General features: G+C 40.6%; 1 protein-coding gene across 3 annotated transcripts; it reads right to left on the bottom strand.

Moving 5' to 3' along the window:
- Positions 1-977: 977 nt before the first annotated feature.
- pxk (PX domain containing serine/threonine kinase like) lies at positions 978-27,864 on the bottom strand. 3 transcript variants are annotated; one of them, XM_023325035.1, is made up of 20 exons: positions 27,618-27,864; positions 24,409-24,459; positions 22,697-22,744; positions 18,278-18,464; positions 18,055-18,132; positions 16,440-16,513; positions 15,912-15,986; positions 14,422-14,526; positions 13,525-13,626; positions 13,284-13,445; positions 12,423-12,540; positions 12,268-12,346; positions 11,048-11,096; positions 10,893-10,970; positions 9,899-9,985; positions 9,735-9,798; positions 8,302-8,361; positions 8,099-8,125; positions 7,481-7,509; positions 2,529-2,602 (listed from the first exon to the last, which is right to left on the bottom strand). In XM_023325035.1, exons 1-19 carry the CDS (start codon positions 27,720-27,722, stop codon positions 7,493-7,495), a joined length of 1,566 nt encoding a protein of 521 aa, XP_023180803.1. In that variant the 5' UTR covers positions 27,723-27,864; the 3' UTR covers positions 2,529-2,602; positions 7,481-7,492. The 3 variants fall into 3 exon arrangements, with proteins under 3 accessions (XP_014330234.1, XP_023180804.1, XP_023180803.1); XM_023325036.1 differs by lacking the exon at positions 8,099-8,125 and having other exon boundaries at positions 2,525-2,602; XM_014474748.2 differs by lacking the exons at positions 7,481-7,509; positions 8,099-8,125 and having other exon boundaries at positions 978-2,602.
- Positions 27,865-27,893: the final 29 nt, after the last annotated feature.

The following is a 27,893-nucleotide window of genomic DNA, read 5'->3' as shown; positions in this document are numbered from 1 at the left end:
TATTTTTGCTTAGCTGTCTGGCATCAAATCATGAATTCGTTAGCCTTAAATATGAAAAACACAAAATCAGTTTAAATTATTTCACGATTTAATTAACACAAAAAGAAAAACGTTGCTTAAAAAATTTGTTTTTAATTTCGATTTCCAAATTTCATTACTGCATTAAGAATTTGATTCCTTTTAAATATATATAAAAGTTTCAATTTCCAGTTTTCTATAAATTATCAAACATAAAAATGCATTTAATAACATTAATTTTAAAGAATTCAAAAACTAACAAATGTAAAGTTTTGAGTAGATTAAAAGGAGAGTATCCTATAGATGTACCTATTAATTCATTTAATACTACTTATTATATGCAGTGGGTCTGGTCACAAATAAACCAAGAATACAGAACCACGGTCATATGTATGGGAGACTGAGGATGTCAAAATCAAAAATAAACACTGAGAAAAGTATAATGTGTACCACTTTACAATAAGGCTCCTCTTATAGATGGATAATAAGTGATTCATGAAAATGTGATTAATTTTTCTCTAAACATTTATAAATCATTTACTGTTTACTATATATCAACTAAGAGTGAGACGGAGACAAGAGCTTGCCAAATGGTGAGGCAAATCTTTTCACCTTTATCTAAAGTTATTACACTAATCATTTCAGACTACTCAGTAAACACAATAAGCATTTTAAACATATTTTTTAGCATATTGTCTCCTTCTCACCCTTACTTAATTCATAATAAACATTTAATGATTTATAAAGTGTTTAAAAATAAACTGATAACATATCTATAAGCTATTTATTAGCTTATAAGAGGAGCCTTATTGCAACGTGGTACCATTATTACAACCAGCAAAAACCAAAACTGAGATAGTATGGACATTCTGGTGTTGCCAGGACTATTTTGGTTCCCTCAGGTTGATGCTGCCACTACCAGAACACATCAGTCCTGACAATAAGCAGGAGACGGGAGGTATTGTAAAGAAATCTGTTTTTATTTAAGCATTTTAAATTCACCCCATTAAATGGTGCAATCAAATACAAGCATGTGCAATACACGACTCATTGTTTCCCTGAACCGTTTTTTAGGCGAGTTTTCATTCACATGAAGCAATTTTTTTTTTATGCATTTACTCAAAAGAAAAAAGGGAAAAAAAAATCAGCTGCAAATCCAGTAAACCTCTTAGAGTTTGCAGCTCAATGCTGCCTCTGTGAATAAAAACAGTCATCTGGACCGAACCTCTAAAGTGCTGCACAGAGATCATTCTGAGATCATTTAAAGACGGTTCTGGACCAGCCCGGATTGCACTGATCCAAAATAAATCATTTAGGATTCTAGCAAGAACTTGGTTTGATTTCAAACAAAAAACCTGTCTCCAACGTGGCCGTCGTCATCACCACAGGAGCTGAATATAAAGTCTTCTATGTACGAAACTGTCACATGCAATAAAAAGAAACATTCAAGATCTCCATCGGCACGATGTAATCCATATGGCACAAAAACAATAAAACATTTTAACAAAGCTGCATGAAAAACAACTTCTGGGCTCTGAAATTAACATTCAACAACTGTTGGACACAACGAACATCCTGTCAGGTTTCATCTATCCAACCTGCTCCGCCTGACAGACACAGCTGAGGGTTAACTAAGCCTGACAGACACAGCTGAGGGTTAACTAAGCCTGACAGACACAGCTGAGGGTTAACTAAGCCTGACAGACACAGCTGAGGGTTAACTAAGCCTGACAGACACAGCTGAGGGTTAACTAAGCCTGACAGACACAGCTGAGGGTTAACTAAGCCTGACAGACACAGCTGAGGGTTAACTAAGCCTGACAGACACAGCTGAGGGTTAACTTCAGAGCAGATCGGCTGTATGGAGGGAGAACGCTGTCTACTGTTGATTGTTTCCGTCGTTTTAGTCCAGCATCGGCTGGAAGACATCCATCCGTCTGAGTTTGGACATTCAACACATAAAATATTCACTTTATTTCTCCTAAAGTCACAACTTCATTAATAAGTTAATATTCTAAGATTGGACCTTTTGTTGTAAATTATAGAAAACATTTGGGAGGAATTTACTCCTTTCGGTTTTTCCTAATGTGCAAAAAAACAGAAACAAAAAATTTAAATGAAGAATCGGCAGCTTCCTGGACGTTTTTCTGATCGCTACTGGACTCTGGTTTGCTGAAAGAAAAGTCCAACGACATCCAGATGTCTCTCTCTTTTAAAAACAAAAACTGCTGGAGATTGTGCAGTTCTGACCCGTTTCCTCGCAGCAACAGACTAAAACCGTTAAAAGGCAGCAGAAGCAGGAACAGATCAAAGGAACTTTCTTAGTGATTGTTTTCACATCTCTGGGACGGAGCGAGCACAGTGCGGACTGCCGGTCGCCGCGGCAACGCTTTGGGTCAGAACCGCGGCGTGCTGCGGTCCGCAGTGTCGGCCTTTTTCAGCTTGCCTTTGCTGAAGGTCTGGATGGAGCTGAGCAGTGCGGCCCGACCCGGAGGAGGAGGAGGAGAGGAGGAAGAGTCCGGCGCTGTGGGTGGGGGCGGCGCCGGAGGCGGAGCTGGAGGTGGAGCTGGAGGAGGAGTTGACCCTGGAGCGACAGAGAGGAAGGAGCGTTAGAGAGGAGCTGTTGCTGGTTTCACTGGGAGCTGTTGCTGGTTTCACTGGGAGCTGCTGTCAGTAAGAGTCTGGTTCTGGATTCGGGTTGCACCAGATGGACCTTCAGAATCTGATGGGACCGGAAACATTTCCTGACTTTAGCTTCTGATTTTCAACCATTTTCTACAGATCAAACTCATTACCTGGTTCTTCTGATGTTTCTGTCATTACCCGGACCAGCGTTTGGTACCAACATTTGGTGCCTATGCTTGGTACCAGTGTTTGGTGCAAGCAGTTGGTACCGACGCTTAGCACTAGTGTTTGGTGCCAAAGTTTGGTACAAACGTTTGGTGATGGTGATTGGTACCAACGCTTAGGGTCAACAATTGGAGCTGATGATTGGCGCCAATGTTTGGTACCAGAAATTGGTGCCAGCGTTCGGCACAAATGTTTGGTGATGGCGTTTGGTACCAAAGTTTAGGGCCAAAAATTGGTACCAGCATTTGATACAGACAATTGGTGCCAGTGTTTGGTGCCAACGTTTGGTGCTGATGATTAGTACCAATGTTTAGAGTCAACAACTGGTACCAGTATTTGATATCAACAATTGGTATCCGAGTTTGGTACCAGCGTTTTGTGTCAACATTTGGCATTAATGTTTGGTAACGGCAATTAATGCCAGCTTTTGGTGCCCATGTTTGGTACCATTGCTTGTTGCAATGTTTGGGTCACATGTTTGATAATGCTGTTTGGTGCCTGCATTTGCTTCTGGCAATTGTTTCTAACAGATCAATGTTTGGTGCTTGTGATTTGTGCCAGTGTTCGGTACCAGCTTTTGGTGCCTGAGTTTGGCACCCAGATTGTTCTGAGTGGCGTCCAGACAATTTAGCCTGGCAGTCAGGTCAATGGAGTATTAATTAAAACAGCCACCAGTCACTTCACTTCATATCAGTGATGCATTAATTTAGGACAGGAAGTAACTATGAAGCTAACGCTCCGTTTTTATCTCCGTCGCCATTTGAAGGTCTAAAACTAAAGTCTGGACGTTGGACCCCTTCCGGCCGGAGGAGAATCAACGCTTTTAAAACGTTAACACTGAACTGAGGGTAAAAATATCCCTCAGGATTGTAGAGATGAAAAACCTCATTTAGTTTATGGATGAATAATGAAGAGAAATGGGAACAAGATGCTAAATATCTTATGCATTTTCATTCAGCTACATATTTTTCAGAAAACCTACTAGGCCTGTTGCAATAATCAGTAAATCACATGATGAATTAAAACGAGCTCAACAATGAATAATTTATATGGCTTATTGTTTTCCTGTCTTTCTACCAAAAACTGGATGATAAAGTCTTCAGTCTGGTGTTTTGGTCTCAACTAGCTCTTTTTGAAGGATCATTTTGTTTTGTTTTCACAATTCATTTTATTTGATGTTCCTTTTTTAAATTTATTTTGGATATTTAAAACATCTTCCAGTTCCAGTGCTGAATGTTCACTAGACTTTAAAGTTTATTTGATAATGTGTTCTTGCATTGTTATTAAACCATTATCATTATATTACTTGATAATGGTCTCAAATCAACAATATTATTGTTTATTACAATAATATTTGTCGTCCAGCAAAACCTGTTGTTGTGACAGGCTGACCTATAATCACTCTCTTCTGTTTTCTTAAGTTGTGAAATCTAAGAAATCTCCTCAATGTTTGCTAAAATGAAAGCATTTCTCTTGATCATTCAAAGTCGAACTGAGGAAGTTTTCCAGGTTGATTTTTTTCTGACAGCAGCTCCCAGAAACCATCAGCAGGACTGAAGTCCATCCACCCTCAGTTCACTGACTGAACCAGAGAATCCGTCTTCAGTCTGGACACTTTCAACCTTTCTGAAGCGTCTCTAGGAAGTTTGGACTACTCCTGAGGAAACGGACCGCAGGAGCGAACCGGGCTTTAGCTGCTAAGAGCTGTTGCTCTCGCTGTGAATTTTGGTGGTTTTGCATTCTCACAGCGGAGGAAAAGCCAGGGTCCGAACTGAAAAAGCAAAACGTGAAGCTAAAAGCAGAGCAGCGGCAGAACGTCCAGCAGGCCTCAGTGAAGTTGGCTCTCCACCTTCTTCAAGTCTAACAAAATCGGTGTCCATCAGCTTGACTACATTTGTGCTGCTTTTGCTCTGAAGATATTAATAAAAGTTTAAAGGTCAAAGGTCAACCAGTCCCCTGGAATTACTCAAATGTAACAAAACTGGTGTCAAATGTTGGCAGAAAAATGTTCTGTGGCACTTTATTTGAAAAAAGACTGATATGAACAATCATAACATGAAGGGGTTTTCATGAATGTTTATGAATGCTGTCATGAGGTGACATTCAGGAAATAATGACACTTTTAATGCAAAGTCACCACTGTTATTTAGGGCTGATCGGCCGATAGTTCATGTGAAGCCGATCTCGTCTTATCTATCTTGGCAAAGGTCTAAAAATCAACCACGGCCCTCTTCTGCAGGCTCAACTTTTAACTTTCAATAAACTTTCAATACAAGTTGTAATGCAACTTTGCATTAATATGTCATTATTGACCAATTCACACTTCATGACATCAGTCATAAACATTCATGAAGACTCCACCACATAGTGGACAGACAGCGGAGCACCTTCTCACATAGGCTGCTCCAGCTCTGCTGTCGTAGGGACAGATACAGGAAATCCTTCCTGCCACATGCCATCTCACTGTACAATAAAAGATAAATCATTGTTCTGCACTAATCAGTCCGATTTTGCACAACTGCACTGTGGCACACTGCTGTACATATATTTACATATACATTCTGTATCTGCATTTCTTGAATCTTTGCAAGGACTGCTCTAAGCTGCTTTTATATTGACAGCATGTTATATTTTATTCTTATTTATCTACAATTGCTACTCAGTGCTGGTTGTTGTGTGTCTTGTCTCTATGCTGCTGTAACTGCAAAGTAATTTCCCTGCTGGGATGAATAAAGTTATTCTATTCTATTCTATTATGACTGTGGCATGTCAGTTTCTTGCACACCCCTTTCAAATAAAGTGTTACCAAATTTTCATTTGTGTCGTTATCCTCTTAAAGGTATTAGAAAAAGTTTCCAGAGGTCATCAGAGGTCAACTCCCTAACCCCAGCTCACATCTACAAATTAAACAAATTTGGTGTCGATCAACTCAGCTGCGTTTGTGCAGCAAAAGTGTTGTATTCTTATGTTGATGAGGACCTCTGGAAACTTTTATCTTTAATATAATAGTGGTAAAAACAAAAAATGTAGTTGCATAAATGTTTGACACCAATGCTATTATATCTGAAGAAGGTGGGGGCTCCAACTTCAGCCAGCAGCTTGACGGGCCTGGAGAAACTCGTGCTCTGCTGGGTTTCCTGTTCATCCCTCAGAAAGCAGCAGAAACTTTCTCCAGGACGAATCGTCATTAAAAGGATGCCTCAACAAAAAAACAAAGATGGGAGCAGCCAGGAACCTCAGAACATCTCCTGAAACGCTGTCGAGTTTTTAGATACAACTGACTGCAGGATGACTGCTGCCTTTCACCGAACGTTCAGACTGCTCAGGCATCTCTCTAAAAATACTTTTTAACTTCTAGTTCACATAAAAATACTCTGGTCATTAACTGTGGGCACCACTAACTCAAAACTTAGCTGCACTAACCCCTAAAGTGCAGATCATAAACATTAGTCTGGCTAATGTGTTACAACAGCACGGTATTTAGCGGAAGCTAATGCTAAAGCTCTAATGTTAATTCAAATTATATTTGCCCTTAAAAGACTACAAGCCTCCTCAACATTTTTACATCTTTTATACCACCTTTAGATACTACATTTATGTTTTTATCTTGTTCTCTACTGTCCATGATTTATTTTGTCCCAGTATCACATAAAGTTGTTGGGAGAAAACGTGAGAAGAGGAAACAGAACTGCTGCATAAATGCCTTCAAAATAAGAGCGTGAATATAAACCACTGACTACTTGAAGAATGAACAAAAACAGGTGTCAAATTTTATTCAGCTGAAAGTCTACAAAACAGCAGAGTAAATTAGCATTTTAAAGTTTAACTGGAAAAATTAATTTAGGGGAAGCTAACTGCGGTAAACACCTCAAAGTTAGCTAAACGCTAGATGAAAAATTAGCGTGCTCACTGCTGCTAATTATGTTTGTTTATTATTAAAGTTCTACTGAACTTTGAAATGCCACCTAAATGACATCTTTGAGATAAAAATGTTTAAAATGCTGGTTATCTGGTTTGAAACAGAACTTGTGTTTTCTGTCATGTCTGATGACAAAAGAATCATAAATGTTTCTGCTATTAAGGCTTAAAAACAACTTAAGGTAAAACAATGTAGAGGCTCTGCAGACCTGGTTCACACAGTAGCTCAGTTTTTTTCTCTCTGACAGTTTAAAGATGCAGGAAACTGAATAAAAAACATTTTAAAAACTTCTGAATAAATATTAGTTTCAGCGTAAAAAAAAAAGAGTGAATGCAAAATAATTCAGAGCTAATAGAGCAAATAAATTGAAGTTGAACAAGTTTCCTAATGAGAAAGGTCTAAAAAATTCCTCTGACTCCACACAGACATCCATGCAGAGACGGATCACAATCTGCAACGGAAACAGGAGGAAGCAAGCCGGACGCCGTTGGAGATTGTGAGGTTTTTAAAAGCGTACGCCCTGATGGGAGCAATCGCCGCCGAATTGTTGTGCGCGCTGTTCGAGCGCAGTCATCATTTTCAGCTTCAGGCGCTAACACATTAGGTATTTACTGTTAGATCAGGGCGTACAACGGCTTTAAAAACCAACAGACGTCCATCATCAACAACACCATTCGGTTTATTTTACTTTACCCAAAGACACGGTCAGAACGGAGCATGCTCTATGATGGAAGAGAGAGGGAAAAGATGGCCGTTATCGGGTGATCGGACCAATCAGCATCGAGATTTAACCACCAGGAAGTGGAGGAAGACCTGGAGTCTTTCCAAGCAGCCAGGATTTCTAGAAAGATCTCAGTTATTCTCTGGATACAGTGGCTGGAAAAAAGTATTCACATCTTCGTCTTGTAACAATAAACAATAAATCAATTGATCGATAAGTTAAAATGCTCAATAATTTCAATTTCGTTTTTCTCTTTTGACCAACAATTGGATGACAAAAGTCTTCAGTGTGGTGTTTTGGTGTCAACTAAAACTTTTTGAAGGACAATTTTGCTTACAGACACTTTATAATTCATTTTACTTGTTTTGTTTTTTTATTTTGGATATTTAAAATGTCTTTCAGTACCAGTGTTAAATATTCCTTAGAATTTAAAGTTTATAGGTAAAAGAAAATGGTCTAGGGTTCACCCAGGTTAATCCAAGCCATAAAACGTCCTCGGTCCTGAAGTATTTGGAAAATGTTGCTGGGTGTGAATACTTTTGCCTCAAGAGTTTGGCTGCTTAGAGAGAAAGTTCATCTAAAAAACACACCGGAGGAGGACACCTGCCTGGAGACGTCTTGGTGGGACAGGAGACAGACAGACAAGTCCAGTTAGACTTCATAATCACACATGCAGGGTTTCAAAACCAAACACACACATGTTGCTACTGATCTGAGCTGCAACACAGCCTCCACCATCGGGGGGCGCTACAGTCTGCCCAACCCTTAAAGAGACAGAGAGAGACAGGTGTACCTGTAGCAGGAGGAGGGGTGGGGGAAGAAGGACAGGTGGGAGGTGAACTGGCTCCTGAACCTGGTGGAGACAGAAAAACAGCCTAAGATGGGGGAAGAGGGGTCATGACCTCTGGCCTCGAAGTGGGAGGCAGTTCCTCAGGATATAGACACATTTAATGTTTCTGAAGTTTCAATTTCCTTTTATATATACACATATTGTTTTACAAACTCTATGGCACCAATTTAGCTCCATAGTTTAGGTGTTATGAAAGGGAAGAAGGAAGGAATGAAAAACAACTCAAAACCACTTTTACTTGCTCTTCTGTGTCAGCTACGCTACGCAGATTGCCGTTGTCGTAGCAACTGACTGACAACAGCTCCACTAGAGCATCAGGATTTAAAATAAAACATTCAGTCCGGTATAGATTATGTTTTCAGACTTGACGTTTATTTTGTGATCATTAATAAGTGATTGTCTGAACACAGAAGTGGTTGGTGTGAGTTGCATTATTTTTTAACTGAACTGAAACACACCGAATTCTGCAGCACATCTACATGTTAAAGTTGTCAAAGTCAAGCTAGCATAAATGACCTACCTCCCTCACACTCGCTTTTTTTAGTTAAAACGTTTTGCTGATCTAGTTGTCGTAGTTTTGACAATAAGTAGCAAAACACTGCATCCCTTTTTGTTTTTTATATCAGGGATTAATTTCAGATTTACCGCATTATGTTGAGAATTTCACAGCTAAAAATTTGCATCTGCGACATCAAGTTGCAACGAATCTATAACATTAGGTTGTTGTTATTCACTGCCTCACTCCTCCAGCAGGGGGAGCTCATGTCTTGGTTGCATCACCCTTTTCCATCTCTTCCTTCTTCCTTTACAAAACAAACTATAGAGCTAAATTAGTGCCATAAAATTTATTTGTAAAATGTATATATTGGACCTGAAATAAAAGATGTCAAACTGAAAAATGAGTTTGACATCATAACATCAGATGTTATGATCAAAAAACTTTTTATTTTACTGAAGCAAAACTATGACAGATTATTAGGCACAGATGGAAAGATTGATTTTTTTTAAAACTACAAGTATAAAGTCATAACATCAACCAAAACAAGATGCAAAATTACCAAAAGAACTGCAGATTTATAAGAAATTTTACATTTAAATGAGAAAAAAGCTTCAATAGTGTAATTAAGATCTGAGGTGAGCAGCTCAGCTCGTCTCAGAGTTCTGCTGCTCATAATTATTTGATGCTGATGTGTTAAAAGACGAAACAATACCAAAGTAAAATTTCATAAGATGATCAACGTTCCTCATTTTGATACCGTGGTATGACTTTGTTGTTCTTATATTAATTTTTTATTCTGTTAATACAACAAGTATTTTTTTGGCTGCTTCGTTTGAGTAGATGTTGAGGAAAAGGAAGCAGTGTGAGGTTGACCTACCAGAGTTGTTGTTGTTTCGGACAGAGACGTCCTCTTCGTTCTCACATGTCGACTGTCTGCATTTCTGCAGGGACAAAAACGGCTTCAGAGACGTTTCTGCTCCGAATCGTCAGATAAAAGCAGAAACTGAGCAGCAGGCGCTAAGCAGCTGCTCCGTGTTTCACCTTTCTCGCCAGGATCTTCCTCCTCTTCTTCTCCTCTTCGGAGCCGTAGTGAGACTGAGCTCGGGTCAGCCGCCGGTGCTGATGCAGCTGCAGGAAGACAGAACCACTCGGTCAATCAAACAACTTTATTTGTACAGCACATTTCAGCAACAAGGCAGTTCGAAGTGCTTTAAATCATAAAAACACAAAGTCACAGAATGAATTCAAAGTCAGCAATTGAAACATTACATTTTGTTCTTCTTACACATCAGATTATTGATTAATGTTTCAGATTATTGATTAATGTTTCAGAAGCAACTCTAAACAGCTGGGCTTTTAGGAACTCAGTGCTTCGGCTGTGCTGCAGTTTTCTGGAAGTTTGTTAAAGATTTGTGATGCATAGATGCTGAAAGCTGCTTCTCCATGTTTGCTTTTGGCTCTGGGGAAGCAGAGCAGAACCAGAACCAGAACCTGAGAGGTCTGGAAGGTTGATACAACAGCAGCAGATCTTTAATGTATTGTGGTTTTGAGCCGTTCAGTGATTTATAAACTGCCAGCAGCATTTTAAAGTCTATTCTCTGAGCTACAGGGAACTTTAGAACTGGGTGATGGGCTCCATCTTCCTGGTTTTGGTCAGAACGCCAGCAGCAGCAGGAGGATTGATTTTTTGTAGGCAGACCTGTTGCAGTAATCGATGTAACTTAAGATAAAAGTATGGATGAGTTTCTCTAGATCTTGCTGGGACATTAGTCCTTTAATCCTGGAAATGTTCTTCAGGTGGCAGAAGACCGACTTTGTAACCGTCTTTATGTGGTTCTAAATGTTCATACCCAGATTTTAGCCTGATCTCTACTTTCCAGCTGTAATAACTGCAGCTCTGCATTGACTCTAGATCATTCCTTTTTAGGTCCAAAGATAATAACTTCAGTTCTGTAGTAACTCAAGTTATCCAGAAAACTGCTAACCACGTCTGCACAGTGAAAGCTGTGCGGCGACCAAACCCAGCAGAACCCACCATCCTCTGCTCTTCATGCAGCCGCTTCTCCAAACTTCCCTTTGCCGACTTCAGCACCTCCTTCAGGCGGCTGGGAATCTGACGGAGAACGGACTCGGTCAGGTTTCTGATAATTTCTGAAACTACGATGCTTTTAGCTCTCCTCCCATTCTCACCTTTATCTGCAGTTTTTCTGAGTGTTTGAGTTTGACGTCACTGAAGAGCCTGAAAGATACAAAACAAAAGTAAATTTCACTGCTGCACAAATTGTGTTTCATTGTTAACTTAAAACATGCAGAGAAGACCTGGTGGGCCAGTGTGTCAGTCAAACCTCTCACTGCAGAGGTTGATGTTTAGACCTTTGCTGAGGTACAAAATGCTGATGCATAAGATCAGCTTCACATTTCAGTATCAGCGAATCACAGATGTCCTAGAATTAAGGAAATTGGTGCTGATAAATCGGTGTGCTCCTAGTAAATATGAATGATTCTGGGGTCCTCCCTCTCTAGTTTCCTTCGTATCTACTGTCTCTTTAAAAGGAGTGGATATTTATGCAAACATTTGTTTTATGTTGAATATTTTTGTTTGCTTGTATTAACTAGTACTGTGTACTTTTCAGTGATGTTGTTGCATTTGTTGGTTTTTATTGTGATTTCTCAAGTTTTTTCTCTTTCTGCAGGTGTGGAAGCAGACTTCATTTTTTTCTACTCTATTCTCTTTTCTTTGCATTAAACTTTTTCTAAAATGTAATAATTAAATAATATTTAATTATGTAATATTTGATTATATAATATTTAACCTATTTAACCTGCTGGTTAACTTTCTCCTGGGCTTCCTGTGATCCACACCAAACAGCACAGTGACAACTGGCTATACTTTAACTAGGCCAACTGGCTGGTAAGGAGCCTGAAGCTCCTGCCTAAACTGAACACAGTTTAGTTTGACAATTTTCTGCAGTCAAATTAATCTCCATATTTTTGAGAGGTAGCATCATTTTTGTCCCAGCCTGTTTTATTAGGTTATTTCATAAAATATTGGTTAATTTTCTGTAATATTTTTATTTACTGTTACTTTTATCAAGTTCAAGTTGTTTCAGTGACCATACTGTTGTTTTTGGTAATTACCAGAAATTCTGTTCACAATAATCTCAGATTATTCAGTACAACATCTGCTGTGTATTTGCTGATCACATACAACTTTATACTTAAATTAAAAGTGCCAGATTACTTTATTAATCCATTTTTATGTCTCTGCTTTATTTATCCTTTCCTTTGTTTTTATTTGACATGATTCCTTTTAGGTTTAATTTTCTTCATTTCCCTGTAAGCCTGAAACACTGAGAATGAAAACAAACATTTCTTGTGCATTTGGATCTCTGCAGCGGATCTGGACTCACGGAGTCTGGATGAGCGCCGGCACCGTCGGCATGCCGCTCTTGCAGGCGTCTGCGGACAGGATGGACTGCAGAACCGATACTGAACACAGACATGGAGTCAGACATGGTGTGGAGCTGTTAGGATGTTTGATCCAGAGTAAAGTGGCAATACAGACCCACGGCGGCGTGCGGGGCGGACGGGAACTGGTCCAGTGGGACGCTGTCCGGCGGCCGGCCGTACGTCATCTCGTACAGTAAATGTCCGAAGCAGAACACATCGATGCTTTCTGTAGTCTGAAGGTGGAAACAGAAGGTGGTTTTGTGATCTGATCACAGCTTCATGCTGCTCCAGATAAGCTTCATAAATCTGCTGCTGTTTGTAGTTTTATTTTCACTTCCTGTAAATAGTCTGTTTTTATTAATCAAATACTCATTTTCACTGTTTTTAATGGTAGTTTTAATAACTTCACAATATTTTATGTTGTAATTTAACCCAACACTGCAGCATGTCATCCCAATTCTCTAATTATATTTTTTATTTTTGTGTAAATCTATATCAGTCTTTCTCAAACTGTGGTCTGCAAGGTGCAGCATGTAAACAATGTTTATTTGCTGTGAAGTGAGATCAAAGTGTAAAACACACAGTTAGCTGCCCAGAGAATTGTGATTAAAAATAATAATGATAAGTGGCTTAAGACCAGGTCACTCAAAAAAAGAAAAAAGAAAAAGAGTTAACCGGTGGGAAGAAAACAACGGCAGGAATATTTTTCAGTTTCTGAGTGAGTTGCAGAACTTTTGCTGTTTTCAGAACACTGGCAGGCTATCGACACGCAGGTCTAGGTCTGCCTGGCCTGGCTGCACTGCTGCAGCTGTGCTGCGTGTGATATGATGGTGAGCTGTGAGCAGCGCTGCGCCCCGCGCTGACTAACTGCATCTTAACGCCAAAAATAAACCTAAAGTTTAACGGGAACAGAAATGGCCCACGGACGGAGCCTTGAGGGACCCCACAGGTGAGGGTGAAGGTCATTCTCACGTACGTTGATCTTCCTCAGCTGCGTGAAGGCCGGCCTCAGGACAGAGGGAACTCCCAGCATGCCGTTCTCCACATCCACCAGCCGACACACGCCGTCGTCCACCACGACGTTGGAGGCATGCAGATGGCCGAAGAACAGACCGCTGTCGTGGAGAAGCTTCAGGCTCTGAACACAGACAGACAGACAGACAGCTGCAGCGGCGGGCCGGCGTTTCGGGTCGGTTACATGCAGGCGTCGTGTTTACCTCCAGGATCTGACGGCCGAACAGCTGGATCTGCTCCAGCTCCAGGCCCTGGCTCTTCTTGGGGTTGCAGTACTTCTTCAGGTGACTCTCTCTGGGTTTCACCTGGACACATCCAGATAGAGAGGAAGACTTATTTCAGGTTCATGTGGAGAGAAAACATCTGGACCACATCCATCTCAAACCCCTCAACCAGCCAGGCTCCTATTCTACTCTGGGAGTTTGTCCTGAAAGCCACAACATTGCTCCACAGGAAGCTATCAAAGTGTCTGCAGTAGTTCCAGGAATCTGCCATGTTTCATGCCGGGCAGCAGACGATGCGTTAAATTTTACCAGAAAATAACGAAGGAGAGAAAAAGAGAAACCTCTAACTGTATTGTCATCTTTTAACCTGTTCTTTATTTGGATTTAGCAGCTCGTTTTCATTAACATGGGACCGGAGATCGCTTCCAAAGCAGGAAGTGGACTACAGAGCAGGGAATTCTGGGTAAATGCAGCCAAAACAAACACCCTAGAGGGAGAAATGAGAGAAATGAAAAGTACAACTTGAACTGGTTCAGATTCACATTGAACAGATTCACACTGAATAGTTTAAAATTGAACTGGTTCACATTAAACTGGTTCAGGTTAAACTGGTTCAATGGGCAGTTTGGCCTCCAGAGTCCAGACCCAAACCCACAGAGAGTCTCTGGACTGTAGAGGTCCAACTTTCTCCACAGCAAACTGGAGAAAATGTAAACCAACTCTGGGTGGAAAAAATGTTTCAACGTCTCAGAAATGTTTCGAACTGATTCAACAGAGAAAGTGTGTTTGAAAAAGCAGCTAAAGGAGGTCCGGCCAAATGTCAGAGAGGTACTGGTTCTGTTTGAGAGGCGGCGCATGTAGCAGGAGGCCCGTTACCTTGCAGATCTGGTCCCTCAGGGAGCCTCTTTCACCGAAGGGCCGGACGAGCAGAGCCGAAGACTCGCTGGTGCTGGAGAACAGCAGCGGACTCAGATACGGCGTCTGGAAAAGAACCAACCGTGATTACCATCCGGGCTGGTCAGAGTCAGTCTTACCCAGAACCCACAGGACCAGAGCCAGGAAGATAGAGGTCCAAATTGAAGTCTACACTGTCAGTAATCATATGGGTCATCTGCCGGTTCTCGTTCTGGTCCACTGGGTTCATGGAGATGCCGGTTTCATTTTCCACCGGGACTTTTTACTGACCCACATCAACCGGTGGCCCAGAACCAGAATCTGAGAGAGGATCTACGGAGTCCAGAGGAAGATGAGACACCAGAACCACCAGCGAAGATGGGCTGAAGGTACTATCAGAGCAACCTGGGCTTCCAGAACCTCAGCAGAACCTCAGCAGAACCTCACGCTGGTCTCCATGCGTCGCTGTATTGATGCAGGAATTCAAGCAAAAGGAGCCCAGACCAGAACCGACAGCAGGTTCTGTCCAGAACGTGGAGCTCCGGAGGTCCAGATTTAAGGTTCTGATGGATGGGTTTAATGTTCTGACCCAGTTTGGAGCAGAAAGCTAATTTAAAAGGATAAAACGGCTCCTCGTCTCCTTCTGACGCCTGAGTGACGTTACTTCAAATCTAACAAACTGCTGTTAAACGTTTGTGCAGCAAAATCTCTGTTTGTGCCGCAATCATTTTAAAGATATTAATAAATGTTTCCACAGGTCATGAAAGGTCAACCAGCCACCTCATCATCTTCAAATCAGAGAAAATTTGTGTCAATAAACTCAGCTGTGTCTGTGGAGCAAACATTTTTGTTTGAGCTGCTTTTGCTTTGAAGATATTAGTGAAAGTATAAAGGTCAAAAGGTCAACCCCAACAAAACAAAATGAAACGTTCGATGAAATTGGTGTCAAGACTTTGCAAACGTTTGACACCAATTTAGTTTGAAAAACGAAATTGAACAAACAAAATCAGCACAAAACAACAATTTTTGCTGCAGAGTTGATAGGCCCCAATTTTGTTTTTGAAGAAGGTGAAAGGTTGACCTTTCATGACCTCTGGAAACATTTATTAATACCTTTAAACTGAAAAGAAAAATTTTGCTGCACTAACGTTTGACACCAACTTTGCTAGATTTGAAGAACTAAACTCCAAACAGAAATCCCAGCATGAGTTCTGACCCGGTTCGCTGCTGTGCTTCTTAGCAGGATTCTGATGACTCTGCAGTTTTTGTCCTTACAGACGCAGAAAGAAAAAAGCAAAAGCAGGGAACAATTCTCACAGCGCTGCTCGTTTATCGGCTCCGTTCTGCCAGAGGAAACTGCAGAAACAGTCGCAACGCAGCAGTTTTCTCCATTTCCTGATAACAGGAACTTGAGAACTGCAGAGCGAAAACAACTGAACGATATCAAACCCCTCAGAGAGCAGAGAGCTTACAGACGGGTTGGAGAGCAGCTTCAGGGCCGACTGCAGGTCTTTGTCTGAGAGGAACTTATCAGGACCCAGATCCACCTGCAGACACAAAAACAGGCGGTCAAACAGAAAACCTGCTGCTGTTTCTCTGTTCATTGATTTAAAGGATTAACTTGTCACTTTGTCCGGTTTCAGACACAACACAGGATAAAACTGAGCTGCGTTTGCAGGATTTAAATCAAGAATGGACAGAAACATCAGACCCAAGCAGTCAGGAACCACGAACGGAGGCGGTTCTGTCTGATTCACCCTGAACTAATCGGTACAGCGACTTTCAGCTGAGACAGAAGGAGGAAATCCTCCAGTTAAAGGAAAAATGAGAGATTTTAAAGTTTCATAGAAGTTTTTACAGCGTTTTTGCTCTGAAGGACAAATGAAAACCAGGATCAGCCTGATTGAATCCTGCTGCAGTTCAATGCAACGCTCTACTGAGCCACATGCTTGTTCTCCGTGTTCAACGGGAACACCTGAAGAGTCGGGCGTCCTGCTTACCCAGCTCAGCAGGAAGCGCTCTTTAGGCTGCTCCTTATTTTTGATCAGGAAATATTTCTTCCTTATTCTCCATCCTGAAACAGTACAAAACAGATTTTAAAATCTTCCAGAATTAATTCAGTGTATTTAGTTAATATTCCATCAACATTTGACCAAAAAAAGGAGATAATTAATTTTAAAATGCACTTTTCCGAGATTAAGGGCATTTTGAGTCACATTGGCTAAATCAGGAAGCAAAGGATGATGATGTAACGGCGTGAGTACACAAGATCAAATCCATCGCTCTCCTGTAAAATTAACAACTACAACTTCCCAAAAAATACAGTCGATCATCTGATCCTCCGCACTGTTTTTATTTTTCATATATAAAATAGTCTATTGTCTTTATAATGCACCAATACACATAACATTGTTTTAAAACATCCTAGTAAGACTTTTCTAATAACTGCTCAGTATTTGTATGTTATTTTCATCTCCTTGTTGTACAGTATATAATGGTAATATGGTTTGTTATACATTTTATTTATTTAACACTTTTTAATCTTTGTGTGCTGCTGTTACACCTGCATTTCCCCAGTGTGGGACAACAACGGATATATTTCTATTCTCTAAACAGTCAGTTTCTGAACTCTAATCAGCCTGCGAGTTCATCAATCAAATTAAGACACAATTGTTTCCAAACATTTTACAATTTCTCTGTGCTTTCTCTTATAGATGAGGTCATCATTTTAAGTACAGCTGAAAAACTTGCCATGGTCTACGAGTTTAACATCAGTCGATAATTATTGATTAGGTTTTTTTATTTGAAATATCTGAAATGCTGCCAAACTGGTGGCGTGACCTTTCCAGTTTTATCCAGTTTTCACTTCACAATCTTTATTTTTAAGCAGTTATGAGGCAACAGTGTCCAAATCTGCTGCTGCACAATTTACTTAACAGGTTGTTGCTAGGTAACCAAAGAAAGAGTGAGTTGCTAGGTAACCAAAGAGTCAGAGAGTTAGTAGATTCCACTATTATATACTTACAGTATGTACAGTATTATATTATACTATTATATAATATTGATTATTCTATTGGAAATATTACCTATTGCTATTAATAATACATTTATCACAAGATATACTGTTATTGATTTATTGGCCAGGCCTAATTTCAAAGCCACTAAAGGAACTTTCTCTCTACAACAGCAACGATTTAAAGGATCTGGATGTACATCAACTTTTGCTTTTACGTATGTATATTATTCTAGTTTTTATTTCTGTTTACATGTGGTAAATGTTTCTGATAAGCAGGATTATATTACGACCATAAATTTTACTGAACACAGTAGTTTCATGAAAAATTATGAACCACTTTTAAACTATAAATTACAATTTAAAGGTTTAGTGCATTTTTCTTAATAGCAGTAATTAGATATATTTTTTTAGAGGAAAAAAAGGCAGAAAACAAAGAAATGAACAAATGTTTATCAGAGGACAGAAAACAAAATCCTCTCTGGTTTGTCTTGTATAATAATGTCATTTTAGATGACATAAAACTCATGACAACAATGCACTTCCCGGCCTGAGAGGTCAGAGTGCAGCAGGTCAGTTTGCCCCTTCAGGGCGATGTTTACCCATATCCTTAAGGGGCTCCAGGACCTCCCACTTTGGGTCTGACCTGAAGAACATGGAGACTTGCTGCAGAGCAATTTCTAAGAGACAGAAAGAGACAGACTGCATCATCTCAAGTCTACTTTCACTTCAGGATGGGATTAAATATCTGAGGGAATTCAGGAGCTCCTTAACCACAGAAAACAGCAACCAGAAGTTCTTCATAGATAAAAGCTGAGTACCAACCTGTGTAGTTGGCTGAGTAGTTGTTGGGGTCGAGGAACTTCTTGACAAACAGGGAAGTGCAGATCAGGGGATGCTGGGTAATGGAGTCCAGGTAGGCCTGCAGCCCCCTCTGCCTCTCTGCTATGAACTCTCTGTCCATGTTTCCGATCAGTTTCTTTGGAGGGAGCGGCAGACTGATTCCACACACCTGAAAGCAGGAAGTCATTCAGTCTGGAAACAAACACCAGAGGTTTTCCTCCTTCCACAGACTTTTTACTGAGATTTAAAGCTGCAGTATTTAACTTTTATTAAAAAAATATATGTTTTTAACATATCTGTTAAAACTGTCACCATGTTGTGACATTTTGCCAAGAGACAAATAATCTGTGAAAATATAGATCTCCTCCATCTTCTCCCTGAGCTGATATTCCCATCTGAACAAATTCAGGTCTTTGACCAAAATCAACCAATCAGAGCCAGGAGGCGGGTCTTAGCGCTGTCAATCAACCTCATGAACACGCTAACGGCGGAGAAACAACTTATCGTCAAAGGAAAACTGTTTATCTGCCATCATCGGTGGTTATGCTAACTTAGCATAACCTGAGCTATTTAGCATAGTGACAGTTTCAGCAAATATGTAAAAAATATTTTTTTTTATAAAAGTTACGTCCTGCAGCTTTAACAAACACAGATCCCAAGACAAGCTGGACTCAAGCTGGATAAAGACACCAGTTCAAAGTTGGGGTGATAACCCGGAGTAGGAAATGGGTAGAAACACTGCCAGCTTCCTGTGATTGTGACCAAAAACGGGCCAACGGTGGAGAGAAATGTTGCAGTTCTGGTCCAGCCACAGTGTCTTACAGGACCCGATTCCCGTTCATCCCCATGTCTCTGCGTGTCTAGTTTTTCTCCAACAAATAAGGCTTAATAATCAGATAACTTAGATTTTCAAGTCTGTAGATTCTAAATATCCCGTTAGTATAAAATAAGACGCCTGATGTAAGCGGACCAGGCCAGATATCAGGGTACGACCCGGTTCTACTAAAGTTTGGCTGCAAACTGCTACAATCAAACATTTTCTGCATTTACAAGTCAGTAAGAAATATCTCCAGTTTCAAACAAACACCACTTATATAAAAAATATATATAAATAACCAAATTAAAGGGCTGAACAATATGGCTGAAAAACATATAAGCATTCCATATCAATCAATATCGATAATTATTGATCATTTTTGTTTCAAATTTCTGACATTTTGCCAAACTGGAAGTATTTCAGTTTGGATAAACATGACCTTTTCTAATTAACCCAGTTTTTATTTCACGCCGTTGTTGTTTACTTTTAAGCAGCTAAGAGGCACGGGGGCAAAACCTGAAACTGCTGCTGCGCCGTTACTCAGCAGGTTGTTGCTAGGTAACCAAAACGTTAGTTGATCCCACCAAGCTAGCTTAGCTAGCCAAAAGAAGTTTAGCGGCTAAAGTCTTTCCTCTGCCTACATCTCCCAGAATGCTGTGCGGTTCTAGATCATGGTTCAGTGAATAGTTTTTATATTGAATATTCTACCAGATGTGTCATATTGAAATACATATTATTGATTTATTGTTCAGCTCTACCAGATTATATACCTGCAAAAATCTTATTTTAGCAGCAGCAGGACTGAATAGGGAGCAGATATAAGTTTATATTCTTTTTTTTCTCCTTTTCATTCATAATTTCTTATAGTTGTTATCTGAACTATTTATATTTATTTTTAAGTGAATGAATTTAAAACAATGTCATGAATGCTTTTCAGGTTGAAATAAACGCAGTTGGATAAAGTTAGTTTTATTTGTTTACCTTAAAACGTCACAAAAAGGAAAGAAAATAAAGGATATTTTATAAACCACTAAATTCTACAAATAGAGCAATATGCTTATACTATACACTTTTCATAGACAGTAGTCTACAACAAGAGACAGATATCTAAACACATTACATATACATATACAAACCAGCATAAGATTTTATAATTTTACATTTTAAGGCTCTTAAAACGCTCACCAAAAACCACATAATTTGAGATTATTAAATGTATTCCATAGTTTCACACCAATAAGTGAGGCATAGAAGTACTTTATTCATCCCAGCAGGGAAATTACTTACCTACTTCTAGATTTTACATTTCTCTTTAGCACATTCTAACTTTCCGGTTCTGCACTTTGATTAAAAGCGTAATCTCAGAGCTAATATTTACCAGTCGGTGATTCTGCATATTCCTGAGCCGCAGCACAAATCAGTCAACCTTAAAAAAATGTCAAAGTTCAGATTTGGACGGATAAAAATAGCAGAACTGAGACTCTGTTTTGCAGGATCAAGCAGGGGGTCTGAGTGTTGCAATCCGCCGTCAATCAGCGACGCAGATTAGCCAAGACGAAGCTGTGGGAAAACCCAAACCAACGGACCTGGAAAGTTGCAGCTCAGGTTACTGCACTGCTTTTCTTCTTCCACACAAATAATTTACCACATAACACTTCCTGAGTGATTCATCAGGGTTCGTTATTGTACTTATAGTCTTTGCTAAACACACATTATGTTCTAACCAGGGTTATAAAAGTTTTGGTTTATAATAGTTTTGGGTTTGTTATTATAATTTAGTTTCCCTAACTTAAACTAAACTATACTAAACTATAAAAACATGAATTAGACAAACAAAAAGTCTAATTTTAACTGAATTAGATTTTTTGTTTGTCTAATTCAGTTAGTTTTAGACAGATTTTAGAGTGTGTTTCCTAGTTTATTAGTTAAATATTGTTTAGTTTTAGTTTAGATTTTATTGGTTATAGTAGTAGTTTTAGTTTTTCATACTTTGATTAGGTTTTAGGAGCAGAATTCAAAAAGGTATAAGTATTGTATTGTGACGATGTCTACATTGTTTGGGTGATGAATACTCAACAAGAGAAACCATTTTGAAAAAACAATTATTAAATTATTGCTGAACAACAAACTGACTGGTGTTTTATCACAACATTTGCTGTCGCCATTCTGGGGATTATCGCCAGGAGGAGAATGGAGAGCTAGCTTCAGCTAGTTAGCATAGCCTTTACTAGCCTGGGCTACTTAGCATAGCTGTCATGACATAATGACAGTTCAATCACTATATAAAAAATGTTTTTTATAAAAGATACATACAGCAGCTTTAACCCAGCAAACAGAATTAGAAACCAGTGGCAGTTTATTAACGTTAGCGGAGGATGGGTGTCAACGACTCAGTGATCTCCTGGGTGACTGACTACTTGACAGGCAGGCCACAGTTTGTCCGTCTGGGCAGTGTCCTGTCTGGTGTGGTGGTCAGTGACGTAGGAGCTCCACAGGGAACTGTGCTTTCTCCCTTTCTCTTCACCCTGTACACCACTGATTTCCAGTACAACCCTGAGTCATGTCACCTACAGAAGTTTTCTGATGACTCAGCGGTTGTCGGGTGTATAGGGGATGGAGGGGAGGGGGAGTACAGGACACTGGTGGACGGCTTTGTGGAGTGGTCTGACCAGAATCACCTGAGGCTCAACATTAGTAAGACCAGAGAGATGGTGATTGACTTCAGAAGGAAGAAGATACCTTCACGGCCACTAAAGGTCAAAGGGGAAGTGGTGGAGGAGGTGGAGGATTACAAATACCTGGGAGTTGTAATCGGCAACAGACTGGACTGGGCATCTAACACTGACGCTGTGTGCAGGAAGGGGATGAGCAGACTCTACTTTTTAAGGAAGCTGAGATCCTTCAATGTGTGCAGCAAGATGTTGGAGACCTTTTATCACAGTGTTGTTGCCGGCGCCATCTTCTTTGCTGCTGTGTGTTGGGGAAGCAGCATCAGAGCCAGCGACTCTAATAGACTGGACAAAATCATCAGGAAAGCTGGCTCTGTACTGGGACTAAGGCTGGAGTCCCTGGAAACTGTGGTGGAGAGGAGGACACTGAAGAAGGTTCTGTCTATGATGGACAATAAACAGCCCCCTCTCCACCACATAGTGGACAGACAGCGGAGCACCTTCTCACATAGGCTGCTCCAGCTCCGCTGTCGTAGGGACAGATACAGGAAATCCTTCCTGCCACATGCCATCTCACTGTACAGTAAAAGCTAAATCATTGTTCTGCACTAATCAGTCCGATTTCACACAATGCACTGTGGCACACTGCTGTACATATATTTACATATAAATACTGTATCTGCATTTTTTGAATCCTTGCAAGGACTGCTCTAAGCTGCTTTTATATTGACAGCATGTTATATTTTATTTTTATTTTATCTACATTGCTACTCAGTGGTGGTTGTTGTGTGTCTTGTCTCTATGCTGCTGTAACTGCGAAGTAATTTCCCTGCTGGGATGAATAAAGTAATTCTATTCTATTCTATTGTATTTCACCGTTAATGTGGTGTTTGTTTCAGTTAGCATGAAACTCACCATGAGGCTGCTGTTCAGGATGTCGAAGTCGCTGTAGCGGCGAATAACCTGCAAGAAACACATTCTGTCAGCTTCAACTGACTTTTTCCCATCCCTTTCTTTCCTTAAAAAGAAATTATAAATAACAGAAAATATTTTTTCTGTTTCCATCGTAACCTCAGACAGTCAACCTGAATTTAAGGCTGTACAAGCTGTGAAACAAGATGGCTGCCCTGACATCACTCTAAACCACAGTGGTTGGAAAAAAATAAATGTTTTTCCAAATCCATCCATCCAACCATTTTCTAACACCTTTGTCCCCAGTTGGGTCAGGAGGAGCTGCTGCCTCTCCAGCTTCCGGGCGAGAGGCGGGGTCACCTGGACAGGTCGCCAGTCTGTCGCAGGGCAACACAGAGACAGACAGGACAAACAACCAGGCACACACACACACACACCTACACACACGCACGCACGCACGCACGCACGCACACACACACACACACACACACACACACACACACACACACACACACACACACACACACACACACACACACACACACACACACACACACACACACCTAGGGAGAATTTAGAGAGACCAATTAACCTAACAGTCATGTTTTTGGACTGTGGGAGGAAGCTGGAGTACCCGGAGAGAACCCACCATGCACAGGGAGAACATGCAGACTCCATGCAGAAAGACCCCGGCCGGGAATCGGACCCAGGACCTGCAAGGCAACAGTGCTACCAACTGCACCACTGTTAATATCTATTGATATAAAATATTCTCAGATATGTGAATTTAATGGGATGTATCATCTACTAGCACGGCGTCCTGTTAGATCAGTATTTCATCACCATTCATCTGCAGCTGAGAGGAATGAGACACTTGTTGCTTAAAGCCCTAGTATGTAACACACACACACACACACACACACACACGCACACACACGCACACACACGCACACACACACACACACACACACACACACACACATATATATACAAGATTTGTTCATATTTATTCAAACTGCCACCATGTTGTGACAGTTTGCTATAAGACAGATAATCTGTGATGTATCAGGGAGGAGGTGGTTCTCCTCTACCTGCTCCCTGAGCTAGTAAGAAATGCATCGCGTTAGATCAAAATCAACCAATCAGAGTCAGGAAGCGGGTCTTAGTGCTCTCAATCATCCTCACGTATGCAATGATAAATGCACTAATGGTGGAGAAACAACTTACCCTGAGAGGGAAACCGTTTATCTGCCATCATTGGTGGCTATGCTAACTAGCTTTAGGATTTACAGCTGGATCCACGAACTGCAGTGTAGCAGACTGTTATTAACAGCGCTAAGGCCCGCCTCCTGACTCTGATTGGTTGTTTATAGTCAGCTATAGTCAGCACTGGGAGAAGACAGAGGAACTCAATTTGTTTCACAGATTATCTGTATCAAAGCAAATTGTCACAACATGGACATTTTCAACAAATATGTAAAAAATATATTTTATATAAAAGAGACATACAGCAGTTTAGAAGGTGCAGTTATCAGGATGTTTACCAGAAGAAACCTTTTCTATTAAAACCTTGTTGGAAATAAAAATGAATTAGTTTCTGGGCTCTCTGAATCAAAAGTATTTGGACATCAAGACTAATCATTGGTTTATTTATAGTCACATTTTATGAGATCTTCCTAATATGAGTAAGCTGAGGCTGTGATTGGTGCATTTACCTGCCAGCTGTTGTCTGAAGACACGCCCCTCTGGACTCTGATGATGTACTCCTGAGACACAAAGCAGACATGAGGATTTCCTTTATTCAGTGTAATCCAATTCAACCTTCCACTAGTTTACAGTATTTATAATGAGCTGCTGCGGTTGGCTGAACACAAACATTTAACCGTCATGACAAACATTTTCTGTTTGTCATGTTTTATCCTCATTTATCATTTCAGAGGCAAAAAACATTTCATAAAAAGATAATCAAATGAACAGGCTTTCAGAGAAATCACACCTTCTAAAATAAAAACTATTTTACTCGTTATAAGTTATAAAAATGTGTAGTTGGGAGGAAATAGAAAAAAAGGTAAAATAAAGGTTTATAATAATAAATTTAATTTAATGCTGCTAATGTGATTTCAGTAGTTCTTCCATTTCGTGTCTGTTGAGGTTTTAATAAGCGTCACAGAAACTGTTCTGGCTGCTCAGGTTTATGGGAAGAGTTTTTCTGATCTTCCTACGCCCGCGGCATTAACTCTGTCTGACTAAGTGCACAAGCATTTGATATGGTTTGATGCATCGGGTAACTGGAAAAATTATTACTAAAAATAATAATAAAATAACATAAAACCAGCGTGATGCGTGACTACGAGCCGAGCGTGAAACTCCTCACTGGGCTGAACCTGCATGATGAGGTCAGCGCTGGTTCATTAACCACTGAGGCACCGGCCAACCGGGACCAGACATAAACTTTACAGGGAAGACAGAGTTGGGCAGCGCGTTGAGATGTAAACGCCACATAATGTTTTGTTCACACATATGAATCATTCTCACCGCTCCCTCAACCTTTTCACCATGTCAGTGATCTTCTTAGGCCTTCTAACGAGCCATCATTGGATCCAGGTGCGTTAAACCAGGGAGAGACTAAAATACGCAGGATGCCGGGCCTCCAGGACCCGCTTTGGGCTCCCCTGATCTGGAGAAACTCATCCACACGTTTATCTTTAGTCATATTTATTACTGGAGCAGCATCTTCACAGGTCAGGTCTGAATAAAAAGTATCTATCCTCCAGCTGCAGATGATCCAGAACACTGCTGCTGGCGTTCTGACTAAAACCAGGAAGTTAGAGCACATCACCCAGTTCTAAAGTCCTTACACTTAGAGAATAGACTTTAAATTACTGTCAGCAGTTTACAAACCACTGAACAGCTTAGCAACACAATAAATTAAAGATCTGCTGTGTCAATATTCCAGACCTCTCAGGTCTTCTGGTTCTGCTCTGCATCCCTAGAACCAGAACCAAACATGGAGGAGCAGCATTCAGCGTCTATCCACCACAAACATGGAACAAACTTCTAGAAAACTGCAAAACAGCTGAAACATTGAGTTCCTTTAAATCACAACTAAAAACCCAGCAGTTTAGAGTTGCTTCTGAAACATTAGAAATTAAACCTTAATCAATATATTTGATGTGTAACTGTGTGTTCTATAACTTTGATTTTTTTGTTGTTGTATTTTTATGATGTAAAGCACTTTGAACTGCCTTGTTGCTGAAATGTGCTGTACAAATAGACTGATTGATTAAACATTGATTAGGAACAACAGAGAAATAATTCACCATTTAGTGCTGGTCCATCGCCACACTTCCATATGGGAGACAGTAAATGACGCCTAACTGGATTTCCACTCCTTTTTTCTTCTAGATACGCTACTCCCTAAAGAGGGCACTGTCCTGTGAGGTCATTTCCTTTCCCTTATGTGTGTAAGTATGTGCATGCATGTGCACGTGTGTGTGCGCATGTGAGTAGGCAGCAGCTAAGAGAGATGCTGGTGGATCATTTATAAATTAAACATGTTTTATTGTGTGTTGCTGAAGTAGTCTGGTGTTTTACTGAGCAGAGCTGGACATTCAGTGTCAGGCTAAGCCTTTAATGCTGACAGCATCTGCAGAGAAACAGAGCCGGTCCAAGGCATATGAGCCTCCACACCGCTATGGGACCCCCAAGAGAACCAAACTAGAATGATGCTTTTTTAAAATTAAAACTGAGTAATACAAACCTAAATCCTATTACACATGGAAAAAATTATTTTAGACTTAGACTTAGACTGACTTTATTGTCATTTTACATGCACAGGGTGAATACAGAACCAAATTTCGTTGCATACGGCTCAGGACAATGTTTTGAGCTTCCAATGTTGTGAGGTTACTCCAGAATAAAATAAAATACAGTATAAAATATGAATATAAATATAGATATAAAATATAAAGTGCAGGACTGACGGTAAAATGGAAGTTATTTAGCTCTGTACATGTGCAAGGTATAAAGTGGAGACCAGATTTTAAGTGCAGTCCAGTTAAGAGTTCAGCAGTCTGATGGCAAGTGTTTCTATGTTTTTATAGTTGGTACACAAATGGGGTATCGACTATAAACTCTTATTGCTGTTAGCTGATATCTCTGTTGGAGAAATATAAGACATTAAACTTCTTAACTTGTTTACTGTAAATTCAGTGTTTTTCTGTAAGTGTTACGTTCCAATAGTTAAAATAAAATGGCAAACTTAAATATCACCCTGCATCTCAAAATCCAAATTATTATTATTACTATTTTGTTTGCCACAGGGAGCCTCAAATGAAAATATGCATCGGGCCCCAAAAAGGCTTTGGCCGGCTCTGGATGGAAACTAAAGATAGGAGTAGTCTCTGCAGATTTCACTGGTGGAAAGGTCCAGTAACGATGATCATACCGGGCAGAGAGCAGAGGTTCTGATTCTGTTATGGGGGGCTGGCCTAGCATCAGCATGCTGAGCCAACTCAGCTGATCCCCGCCAGACTGTCAACAACGCACAGCGCCTTGGGCCTATTATCGGACAGGGGGTCCCGTCCTGCTTCGTTCTCCTTCATCTCCAGAGCAAATCAGCAGGAAAGTTTCTAGGACGTTGCCCAGTCAGAGCGTCCGAAAATAGGCTCCAAGAGTACATTTGGTGTTTCTAATGAAGTTCTGACGAATGTAATTATGCTTTAAAGTTGTAAACTGGGATTTTACAGTTACGTTTAATCTGGAGATCAAACCCCTCGGTTACAGACACACAGCGGAGTCCGATAGTTGTACCAGCAACTACTCCTCTCTTGAGAAGTTCTTCAGAAACATCGAAGCGGGGCCCCAGATACGCCTCTGACCGACGCCAAACGCTGCTGGCGGGCCAGTCCAGGTAAGCACTCACCGTGTGGGACTGAAGGTTCTGGCTGGCTTCGATCAACGCCGTCAGCGGCAACGTGTCGTCCAGCAACAGCCTGCCGGGGGTCGGGGACTTCTCCAGGAGAGACATCCCGGATGGATAGACAGTGGAAGTGGGAACCAAATGCGTTTGTCTGTCGGTGACACCGAGGCGGAACTCCGCTGAGCGCCGGAGGAGTTCCAACAGCCAGCTATCAGTTAGCCGAGCTGCTAGCCAGCAGAAGTCAATGCTGTGGCACAGCGACAGCGCCACCTGTTGGTC

Source organism: Xiphophorus maculatus, chromosome 20, assembly GCF_002775205.1.
Source record: "Xiphophorus maculatus strain JP 163 A chromosome 20, X_maculatus-5.0-male, whole genome shotgun sequence".
In the NCBI taxonomy this organism is placed as follows: Eukaryota; Metazoa; Chordata; class Actinopteri; order Cyprinodontiformes; family Poeciliidae; genus Xiphophorus; species Xiphophorus maculatus.
This window is presented reverse-complemented; position numbering and strand designations above follow the sequence as displayed.

What these genes read in the sequence shown, in the direction of transcription:
- pxk (XM_014474748.2), bottom strand. Translation starts at nt 27,722, where the DNA reads ATGTCTCTCCTGGAGAAGTCCCCGACCCCCGGCAGGCTGTTGCTGGAC. An exon ending in GGAGCCCCTTAAGGATATGG is followed by an intron (nt 16,514 to 18,054) that starts GTAAACATCGCC and finishes GTACTGTTTCAG; the next exon opens with GATGGAGAATAAGGAAGAAA. An exon ending in CAGAAAAACTGCAGATAAAG is followed by an intron (nt 10,971 to 11,047) that starts GTGAGAATGGGA and finishes GTTCTCCGTCAG; the next exon opens with ATTCCCAGCCGCCTGAAGGA.